At 36.3% G+C, this 12152-nt stretch overlaps 1 protein-coding gene across 1 annotated transcript; it reads right to left on the bottom strand.

The window, feature by feature from the left end:
- Positions 1 to 2186: 2186 nt before the first annotated feature.
- On the bottom strand, positions 2187 to 2621 carry LOC113361515 (histone H3.2-like). The gene has a single exon (XM_026604742.1). It carries the CDS (start codon positions 2556 to 2558, stop codon positions 2187 to 2189), a length of 372 nt encoding a protein of 123 aa, XP_026460527.1. The 5' UTR covers positions 2559 to 2621.
- Between the last annotated feature and the right edge of the window lie 9531 nt (positions 2622 to 12152).

The following is a 12152-nucleotide window of genomic DNA, read 5'->3' as shown; positions in this document are numbered from 1 at the left end:
TTATATCCCAGGATGTGTAACTGCTAGTTACACATCCATATAACTATTCTTTTCATAAGAACCTGCAATATATAACATAAACTTTATATCCCAGGATGTGTAACTAGCAGTTACACATCCTGGTAACTACTAGTTAGCGGAAATCATCATTAATGCATAGTTTATTAATACATCTCAGATATGAACCATTCATTAATGCATAGTTTATATAATACAAGTTGTTGTAAGCATGTAATTGTTTAGTCAATCATGTTTATAGACTTCATGCTAAACAGGGAGTTCCAGTACAAAGAGATTGTATTTATCGAATGAACTAAAAACTGAGAATCCATCTTACCTCAAGGTGCAGGTTTTGCTACTTCTCCAAAAGACGTATTCCAGCATGATTCATCCCAATCCCATCCAAGGAGTGTGTACCATTAAGCTGATAAAAGGTCCACCAATTAAATTAAGACAAGGACAGATAGTTACCAAACAATAATAAGATAATTTTTAAAGAAGTTCACAAATTAGGGAGAGATTCATACACAACTTTCCAAAGACATGAATTTCCTACGGTAGTAAACTCCTTCCAAAATTGACCAATCTAATCCATATCTTCTCTTATTGTGGTTATCGATAACATTCATTAGCCATTGCGTAATGAACCCTCCTACTTAGCCATTAATGTAGGGATATAATAGCACAAGACCAATGCAAACTGTTGGCGTCTCCACAGATTTATCGGTTAATAACACCACTTGACTTCTTCCTTACTCAGATAACATTCATCCCAGAACCTCCAGAATCCATGACAAATACCCACCTGGTTCACCGACCTTCACAACTAGATTCAACTGCCAAATACTCAACCATGCTCAAGCCATAAATACAACCCCAGTTCATATCCTGTAACATCCCCATACTCACACTTTCTTCTTTTCTCTGCCTGAGATCTTCACAACCTATTATCTCTTAAATCTCATCAAGACCCACCCAACCAACAGACCCTGCCTTGCTTACTGGTGCTTGATAAGAAGAACAAAATCAAGTTAGCGTAGAACCGCCCATTTCCAGCTATTTTATGTCTTGAAATTCCACAAATTCTCACCTAACGGCTGCCAGAACTTAAGGCAAAAAAATTGCAGCAAAAACACTTGCACAGAGACTTACCAAGAATCATATGAACTTGAAATGGTGAAGAAGGGATAATCTTCCTGCAACATTTCCACATCCAACACAAAACACAATCATAAAATCGTTCAAATACACTATCATTGCAACAATCCCCTTCATATATATCCCACGAAAATAATCAGTAGTAACAACTTCAGCTCTTCGTTATTTTATTGCTTGAAAACAATAAGCAAAGGCATGCATTCAATATAGTATTCAGAGATATGAATGAAACTAATAATCTGAACTGAGATTCATTTCAAATTGAAAAATTCGTAATATCAAAAATTGAAATTAAACCTAAAATTAGATCGAAACTCAGTGAAACTTACTTCCGATTCTGACTAGTATGACACATCTAATCAATCGATTGAACCACAGATCCCTTACGAATATCGCCATTGAACAGTTTCTCATTCAACCGAGTTTCTGACACAACATAATGAGTCGAATCTGAGTCAGAAACCAGTAATCAAAGTCGATCTTGCGATATTACCAGCAGATTTTTATCTAAATACTTGAACTACAGGTTTTAAGTTTACATAGCCTCAAAGAATAGCTGAAAACGCATTATGAGTTCATTTCACAGACATTTTCACCGAATTTTTATGGGTTTTGGCTTACGAAATGAACGAATCTGAGCTTAAAATGATGAGAAGTCCATGATAATTTCGAAATATGAGATCAGGGAGATGAAATGAATGAAAAAAAATGAAGATCGGTGAAATTTGGAGACGATGAAGAAGTTTTCTAGGGTTTTTGCCAGAGCCGAGAGAGAAAAAGAACGGAGAAGAGAGAGAAAATAAATTGATAAATGAAAATATGTGTCGATATTCCTCTTGTATATATAGTAAAGGGTAGTCTTGCCATTATTAAAATTCTGAATAATTAATTATGGGCCAGATCTGAAGAAAAATTGATATTTTGGGCCTAGCAGTATCATTTTCCTAAAGTATGGAGTTGATAGTGAAGGATCCATTTTGTGGGGCTTCTATATATTGAACCCATATAGTAGGGGGTTCTAGTATTTTTCACTTAGGCATAATAGTAACCCTCTTAGCGTGAATAGCACAAAGATTAGTATCTTCAAAAAGACCGACTAAATAAGCTTCAGCAGCTTCTTGCAGAGCACCAACAGCACTTGATTGAAAACGTAAATCAGTCTTGAAATCTTGAGCAATCTCACGAACCAAACGCTGGAAAGGAAGCTTGCGGATCAATAACTCAGTACTCTTTTGATACTTTCTGATTTCACGAAGAGCAACAGTTCCTGGCCTGAATCTATGTGGTTTCTTCACTCCTCCGGTTGCTGGTGCTGATTTCCTTGCTGCTTTTATTGCTAATTGCTTCCTTGGTGCTTTTTCTCCGGTGGATTTCCTTGCGGTTTGCTTTGTTCTTGCCATGGTTTTCGATCTAGATTGAAGTTAAGATTGTAAGAATAAAATATTGAAAGAAGAGTTTTTCTGAATTTCCGAATTGCGTGTTGGAAATTTTGGGTTAAACAAGAGGATGAAAACAGAAACAGAAAATGGTGTACCCTTGATTTCAAGGCTCTTTCGATTCTTTTAGACAATAATTCGACTTTTCCCAATAAATTTGGCGAGTACAAACGGTCTCTCGAATTATGCCTTCAGGATTCAATGAAGCCCTAACACCGTAATCGAATTCAAGGATTGTACTTCCTTGGCCCGACCAAAAATCACACTGTATAAGGTTCTAATGATACTTTTTAGAGAAGAAGAAAACAGATTGTTTTTGATGTATTGGAATGGGAGAACATCTTCGCTACTTATAGTGATATTCATGCATGTTGGTAGTGTCGTTTCATCACCAACAAACGCTTCCAAAAGCCATTAATGGTGGCTTATGGGAAGAGACGCGTCTGTTCAATTTTGAATGGAAACTTCTAGGTTTTACAAAGTAAAACCAGAAAAAAAAAAATCCATGAGACGTTGTCTCGGACTCTGCTAGGGGGCGTTGCCCCCTAGACCCCCACGACCTAACCGGTCAGGTCGATCACCGTATAACTCTGCGTAGCGGCAAACCTTGAAAATATCCAACATTGGGTGAGGAATGTTGGTGGTATCGAGGGTTTTTTATAGGAGAAAAAGATAGATCCCCAAATTTCAAAGGCGGGAAATTTTCATTTTGGAGGGATTTGAAATTTTCGTTTCATTTTCATTTCATTTTCCTTCGAGAAGACCGCAAAGAACGTCGCGTTCTGCACAAGTGCCACGCGTAAGGTGAACAGATCTTGAAGAAGACAAGACATCGGAGGGATCTGGATGTGTATTTTGCGCCCCCTTGGATTTGGTTACGCGCTACTCGTAAAATCTCTCAAATGGCAGAGCCGGAGGTTGAAAACACTAAGTTGATGTCCGATCTGGACTGTTTTTTCAAATGAAAGAAAAGAAAAAAAATGAGAAAAAAAACCTTAGTCTAAGTCTTATGGTTTGCTAATCTAACAGCTAGATTGGCAATCCACGTCAGTTAGGTTAACCACCTAAGTCTTATGGGAGTGCTGATATAGCAGCTGGATTAGCAGTCCATGTCAGCTGGGACCACCGTTCAGCGCTTTAAATTTCAGCCGTCATATCAAAAAATAAATCGCCAAGCGTTGAACCATTCCGCGAAAAGGCAGTATTCCCAGCGCTGAATGATTCGGCGTAACTATTTAGCTGCTAGTTCACTTGCGAGCAACTGCTAGGAGAGAGAACTAGTGTTAATAAATAGAAAACACTTTTTTTTTGTAATTGCAACACATTTCTGCTAATCTAGCAGCTCAATCTAGCCCATAAGGCTTAGGCTAACCCCTATGGGCTAGATTGAACTGCTAGATTGGCCAAAAAGTGTTGCAAATCATGAAAAAAGTGTGGGAAAAAAGTTAACACTAGCAGTTGATAGTTCTCTCTCCTAGCAAGTACTAGCAGTTCAACTATCAGCGAGATTGAAACGTTGAATGGTTCAGCGCTCAAAAAGTATTTTTAACGCTGAACGGTTCATCGCTGGGAGATAAATTTTATGATCTAACGGCTGAGATTTAAAACGTTGAACCAAACAGCGCTGATGCTGAACCAAACAACGTTCTATAGTGGTCCCAGATGACGTGGATGACCAATCTAGCTGCTAGATATCTAGCCCATATGACTTAGGAGGTTGCCCATGCTGACGTGGATGGCCAATCTAGCAACTAGACATCTAGCCCGGTGAACTAGTCGATCTTAAGCTTAACTCGACTTGTCTCGTGATAAAATACACATATTTTCTAACTTATACGAGATCAACACAACAAAATCAATATTTTAATGCGGAGCTAGCTATAGTTCATATTCAGAACCGTGAAAACTCATTGATGGGGAGGGTATTATCAACTGAAAATGTGGGGGGTCTAACAATCTCACCCAATATTTCGATTAGCAATCTGTATGGACTAACTCCAATATACTTTCCAGATAATCAACTAGACAGTCAGACTCAATCTAGAGAAAAATATATCGAGAAGTTAATATCTCACTCTTGAATTGATTTTACTCAAGCAAATAGAAATCTGCGAGTCTTTATCAAATACAAGGATAATGAACTTGGATGGTACCAAAGACCAATATCCAAGGATCAATCAATTTCCAATCAACAACCAAAGGATGGATTTCACAATTGATCGATACAAACGCACAACCTGTGATATTTCAATTATATAATATAATGCAGAATACAAATAACATAGACGCCAGAAATTTTGTTAACGAGGAAACCACAAATGCAGAAAAACCCTATGACCTAGTCCAGATTGAACACCACACTGTATTAAGCCGCTACAGACACTAGCCTACTACAAACTAACTTCAGTCTGGACTGTAGTTGAACCCTAATCAATCTCACACTAATTCATGGTACAGTTGCGCTCCCTACGTCTCTGATCCCAACATGATACTACGAACTTGATTCCCTTAGCTGATCTCACCCACAACCAAGAGTTGCTACGACCCAAAGTTGAAGACTTTAGTAAACAAATCTGTATCACATAGAAAAGTCTACAAGGATAGATAAATTTGTCTCCCACAGATAAACCTAAAAGTTTTGTTCTGTCTTTTGATAAAAATCAAGGTGAACAAGAACCAATTGATAAACCAGACTTATATTCCCGAAAAACATCCTAGTATTATCAATCACCTCACAATAATCTAAATCGTATGGTAGTGAAACTATATATTATAGAATCGCAAACGATGAGACGAAGATGTTTGTGATTTCTTTTTATCTTGCCCTATCGGAGATATAATCTCAAGTCAATTATTCAATTGAACTCGTGCGATAGAAAATGGCAAGATCAGATCGCTCAACTACAAGAGAAATAGTTTCTTCTGGCTTCACAATCCCAATGAAGTCTTTCAGCCGTTAATCGACAGGGTCTCGAGAAGAAACCTACGATTAAAGGAGAATCGACTCTAGCAAACCAACTAGTATCATACAGGAGGTGTGGGGATTAGTTTTGCACAGTTGCTAGACGTCTCCTTATATATTTTTCAAATCAGGATTTGCAATCTAAGTTACCTTGGTAACAAAGCATTCAATAATCATCGTTAGATGAAAAACCTGATTTATCCAAGTTAATATCATTCAACCGTTAGATCGAAACTTAGATTTTCACACACAAATGAAATGTATTCATTTAGGTTTGAGTAACCGTACCTAAACGTGTACATTGGTTGATTCACAAATGGTTGACCAATGGTTAGCCATATGAGTGCTTTCATATTAACCGTATTCATGTTTCTCATAACTAGCTCAAATGACTCATAAGAACTAGTTCAAGAGTTGTTCAATTGCTTAGGTATTTATACATAGACACAATTGAAACAAAATCGGTTTGATTCATTTGAATCAATTCATGAACAATATACCCACGGTTTGCAAAGATTGCATTCCTTATAATTTATTGTTTTAAGCCCATGAACTACCGATTTGAGAAATAACTAGCTTGGGTACGCGTACGAGTATGCGTACCGTAGCTACCAGATTTTGAGTTGGTTTTAGTTTCCAAACTCAGCAGACTTTTTCGGGTGAAAAGTTCTGCCAGTACGCGTACCTAAGGTGACTGGTTTTTTGAGTTCGTAAACTACAAACTCAGCAGAATTTCACGGACGTGAATTTCCGCCTCCTTCACCAATACCGCATGCACACATATGCACGCACTTGGTTTCCGGCACATGGATTTATACACTAATGTGCGAACACACTATATGTTTACATCCATAGGTGGTTACATATTCTCAACTCTACATTTCAATCGTTGAAACATTCTTCTATAATGTTATAACAGTCGTTAGACATAAAGAATCGACTATCATCATCAAAGCTATTTTCAAGATTGAAACGTCATCATGACTTTCGTCACGGGTAAATATGAAGATGGTTAAAGCAAAAGCTTACCAACACGTATTTCGAGAAAAAGATAAGCGAGTAAACTCGACTCGAAATAGCAAGTGTGTATGTATGAAAACTATCATACTTATACGACTTTTGTCTCAAGAGTGGGAGATAGAGTAGATAGACTTTTGAGTGACAAGATGAGTTCAAGTCTCCACATACCTTTTGGTCGGATGAAGTTCCACTGGTTCCTTGAGTAGTTCTTCGTCTTTGCAAGATAATCGCCATGGAGTCTGGTGCTCAACTATTCCTAACTGTCCTAGACCGAGACCTAGTCATAAGTATACTAAAAATCAAGACATATAGTTTTGATCACTAATATTGACAAACATGCTTGAGATAGCAACGCATGCGAGTTCGGCCGAGCAATGCTCTAACATCAACATTCTGTTATGACAAACAAAGTCTCTAAAATGCGTTGAAATACAGATGGGTCCTGATATAAAGTTTGTGCTTTCTACAATTGAGGAAGACATGTTCCTAATTGAATTCAAACATCGAGAATATATAGTTATGGTTCTTGTAAATGGTCCTTGGCATGTTTATGGAGACGCTTTTTCATTATGCTCTTGGACCCTTGAAGGGAATGTCTCAAAAAAGCAATTCGAAATACATTTCAAATATAGGTTTAACTTTTTAATCTCCAAAGTTCCTATTTTCATGATTACATTATTGCTCAAAATGGAACCAAGCTAGATAGAGTGTATGAAATATACCCTCAAAACAATGTCCCTATAAATGGTGAAGTGGCTATGGTAAAGGTAGAAGTAAACATTTATTTTGAAGTACTTTCGATGATCAACTAGCCTCGTCATATCTATTTGATTCATCCAAGTCATCTGCTTATTTTACTAAGTCTCCAACTTTGATTCTAGATACGGCCAGAATGGTATGAATATGAATTTCCAGACCTTCTTTATTGACCTGAACCACTGTGTGAGTTTATGGCTAATAGAAAAATGGAAATATCTGGAGTTGGTACATCACTAGATGGATTTGACTCTGACCTGAAAGAATTTCTTTTAAAAAAATGAGTAAAAGTGTTTTGTGTTCTGAAATTTCACATGATGACCCGCCTTTGTTTCCATTACGTGAATACAAAGATATCTCAAACTAGGATTTTCAAACTCTTGATGGCGGTCTTTTGGAGGAGGCAGTAAACCAACCACTAACACAGAGTGAAAGGGATATTACGCCCTCCAAAGTAGTAGATCTTAACAACGTCTCATCAAATGATGAATCTTTTCACACCTAATCCTTGGATATTTATCAAACTCAAAATCCAGCCTTTATAATTACCTTTTCATCTTCCTATAAAGAATCTGCAAAATGCTCAATCAAAAAACTATACTGAATCTCCATAGGGTTTCATAACCCCTTCATCAGCTCCTTCTTCTGGAGAAGTTTTAGTTAGTCAATGAGAATTTTAATCAATACGGTTCCTTTGTGGTTGAATCAATTTCTGACTCTGCTAGTTTAATCTCAATCAACGAGTTGGCTTTCCACGCAAACGGTTAAGTAGTGTGTCAACGAATGAGTTTGTAAGAATACAATCTGTATTATTTATAATGTTTTAACAATTGTTTAGAAGACAAAGTATTTCATTTCAAAATTCTCAAAAAAAAATATTCAAAGAATATTATTTTCAAAATTATAAAATATCAAATGTATTCCAATTGTATTCCATATACTTTATTAATATATTAACTAGAAATAAGAAAGCCTCTGGGATATGGTAAGCATATATTGTAGAATATCTAAAATATATTTGAATTTCGGTTTTCTAGGATCTCGCCATGAGTACCAAAAAAAAAATACTTGAACATTAAGTTAGAATAGTTTAGCACATGTTCAAATCACTATGTCGATATTATGTGAGCATTCCAAGTTTAATCCGTTTACATCTCGATATTTGTCCAAACCTTAAGATCACCAAACATACAAAAAATGTAAAACCAGATTAAACTTGAAACATGATTGGTTAGGGATCGGTCATGCAGCTGAGATCCGTCTTTTGCACAGGGGGTCGTTCCTACATTGGGATCGGTCTTTAATTCTCTTTCATTACAAAACGTAGTTTTGCAAGTCCACTTCCTTAGGTTACGTATATGATATTCCTTCTTATGCAATACCAAGGGTTTAATTCATTCCGGAAGTTCAAATCACTAAATAGTATCACGTTGCCAATTAATGTAACATCGACTTACGAAGCTTATAGATAAACTATACTCATAACTCCATATACTCAAGGTGTATAAAACAACTAGTATATATTTTCTTGATACTTTGATGAATGACCATGTCATACTAGAGACAAGCAAACAAATTGTACTTCTTATGTTATGTTTTTAATGAAAACTGACCTGAAAAAACAAAGATAGAAATGAAACAAGTCAAGTATGTTGCTACTAACTTTAAACTGAAAGATGATGTGTTCGTTGATGCCGATATATCCTCAGGTTCTTTCATGAGTAACAAGAGAGAGTCTCAACATTACTATGTTTTTGGACTAACCTAATGAAGTTGACTCTAGTAATCAAATCAAGCAGCTTCGAGATTTGGAACTAAAGTATGACAACCAAACTCGACATACCAACGCTTGGTGGGCTAAAGCTAGCAATGCTCTAGCAATTTTCACATATTTCAATTTTAGTACCAGAACTCTATGCATATGAAGAATATAAAATTAAAATACAAACATATTACATTACATAACAATCTCTTAACTATATCTTTATTGAAAAATCGGGGGTCTAACAACCTCACCCAATATTTTGATTATCAATCGGTATGGACTAACTTCAATATACTTTCTAGAGAATCAAATAGACAGTCAGATTCAATCTAGACAGTCAGATTCAATCTAGACAAAAGTATATCAAAGAGTTAATATCTCAATCTCTCGATTTGATCTTTACTCAAGCAAATGGAAATCTGCGAGTCTTTATCAACTACTAGAGAGATAAACTTGGATGGTATCAAAGACCAATATCCAAGTGTCAATCAATTTAAATCAACAACCAAAGGTTGGATATTATAATTGATTGATCTTAACGCACAACCTGTGATATTTCAATTATATAACAAAATATAATGCGGAATAGAAATAACATAGACACTAAAAAATTTGTTAACGAGAAAACCGCAAATGCAGAAAAACCCCGGGACCTAGTCCATATTGAACATCACACTGTATTAAGCCGCCACATACACTAGCCTACTGCAAACTAACTTCGGCCTGGACTGTAGTTGAACCCTAATCAATATCACACTGATTCAAGGTACAATTGCGCTCCTTACGTCTCTGATCCCAGCAGGATACTACACACTTGATTCCCTTAGATGATCTCACCCACAACCAAGAGTTGTTACAACCCAAAGTCGAATATTTTAATAAACAAATATTTATCACAAAGAAAAGTATATGATGATAGATAAATCTGTCTCCCACAGATAAACCTAAGAGTTTTGTTCCGTCTTTTGATAAAATCAAGGTGAACAGAATCCAATTGATAACCCGGACTTATATTCCCGAGAACAACCTAGAATTATCAATCACCTCAAAATAATCTAAATCGTATTGTAGCGAAACTAGATATTGTGGAATCACAAACGATGAGACGAAGATGTTTGTGATTTCTTTTTATCTTGTCCTATCGGAAATATAATCTCAAGTCAATTATTCAGTTAAACTCGTATGATAGAAAATGGCAAGATCAGATCGCTGAACTACAAGAGAAGTAGTTTCGTCTGGCTTCACAATCCCAATGAAGTCTTTCAGTCGTTAACCTACAGGGTCTCGAGAAGAAACCTAAGGTTAAAGGAGAATCGACTCTAGCAAAACCAACTAGTATCACACATGAGGTGTGGGGATTAGTTTTTCCAGTTGCTAGATGTCTCATTTATATAGTTTTCAAATCAGGGTTCGCAATCCAAGTTACCTTGGTAACAAAGCATTCAATATTCACCATTAGATGAAAAACCTGATTTAACAAAGCTAATATCTTTCAACCGTTGGATCAAAACTTAGCTTGTCACACACAAATGAAATGTACTTCATTTAGGTTTGAGTAACCGTACATAAACGTGTACACTTAGTTGGTTCACAAATAGTTAACCAATGGTTAGCCATATGAGTACTTTCATGTTAACCGTATTCATCTTCTTCACATAACTAGTTCAAATGACCCATAAGAACTAGTTGAAGAGTTGTTCAATTGCTTAGGTCTTTATGAATAGACACAATTGAAACAAAATCGGTTTGATTCACTTGAATCAATTCATAAACAATATAGCCACGGTTTGCAAAGATTGTATTCCTTATTGATTTATTGTTTAAGTTCATGAACTTCCGATTTGAGAAATTTAACCAGCTTGGGTACGCGTACGGGTACGTGTACCATAGCTATCGGATTTGAGTTTAGAAACTCAACAGAAATTTTCGGTTTGAAAACTTCCGTGGGTACGCGTACGGGTATGCGTACCTAAAGTGACTGGTTTAACAATTTGCAAACTTACAAACTCAGCGGAAATTTTCAGTTCGAACACTTCCGCTGGTACGCGTACCCAACTTGTCTCCTTCACCAATACCGCATGCACACATGTGCACACACTTGGTTTCCGACATATGGATTTATACACTAATGTGGGAACACACTATATATGCTTATATCCATAGTTGGTTACGTAATCTCAACTCTACATTTCAATCATTGAAACATTCTTCTATAATGTTATAACAATCGTTATTCACAACTATCGTCATCAAAGCTACTTTCAAGATTGAAACGTCATCATGACTTTCGTCACGGGTTAAGATGAAAAGTGGTTAAAGCGAAATCTTACCAACACATATTTCGAGAAAAAGATAGGCGAGTAAACTCGGCTCGAAATAGCAAATGTGTATGTATGAAAACTATCATACTTATAGGACTTTGTCTCAAGAGTAGGAGATAGAGTAGATAGACTTTTGAGTGATAGATAAATTCAAGTCTCCACATACCTTTTAGTTGGATGAAGTTCCACTGGTTCCTTGAGTAGTTATTCGTCTTCGTAAGATGATCGCCATGGAGTCTGGAGCTCAACTACACTAAACTATCCTAAACCGAGACTTAGCTATAAGTAGTCTAGAAATCTAGAATATAGTTTTGACAACTAACCTTAACAAACATGCTTGAGATAGCAACGCATGCGATTTCGACCGAGAAATGCTCTAACAATCTCCCCCTTTGTCAATTTTAGTGGCAAAACTATCAATACATATGGATTACAAAATAAATAAAACTTTGTAGCTTCTCGTCCACATGCTTGATCTCCTCGGTGCTTCAACATTACTCGAAAACTTCGTCTTTTACAAGTACTCCCATGATTCCATAGATGTTCAATTCAACATCATAGTTGTTGAAGATCCGTAGCCATAACAATGAGAAAACAAAAGCTCTCGATATTTGTTATACAGTGTCATAGTATTTAAAGTTATTATATCACAACTTCGACAACAATAGTATGGTGATATGTATCACTCCCCCTTACATAATGATCTGTAAAACACGTAAACCATATGTATTTGT

Source organism: Papaver somniferum, chromosome 3 (genome assembly GCF_003573695.1).
Source record: "Papaver somniferum cultivar HN1 chromosome 3, ASM357369v1, whole genome shotgun sequence".
In the NCBI taxonomy this organism is placed as follows: Eukaryota; Viridiplantae; Streptophyta; class Magnoliopsida; order Ranunculales; family Papaveraceae; genus Papaver; species Papaver somniferum.
This window is presented reverse-complemented; position numbering and strand designations above follow the sequence as displayed.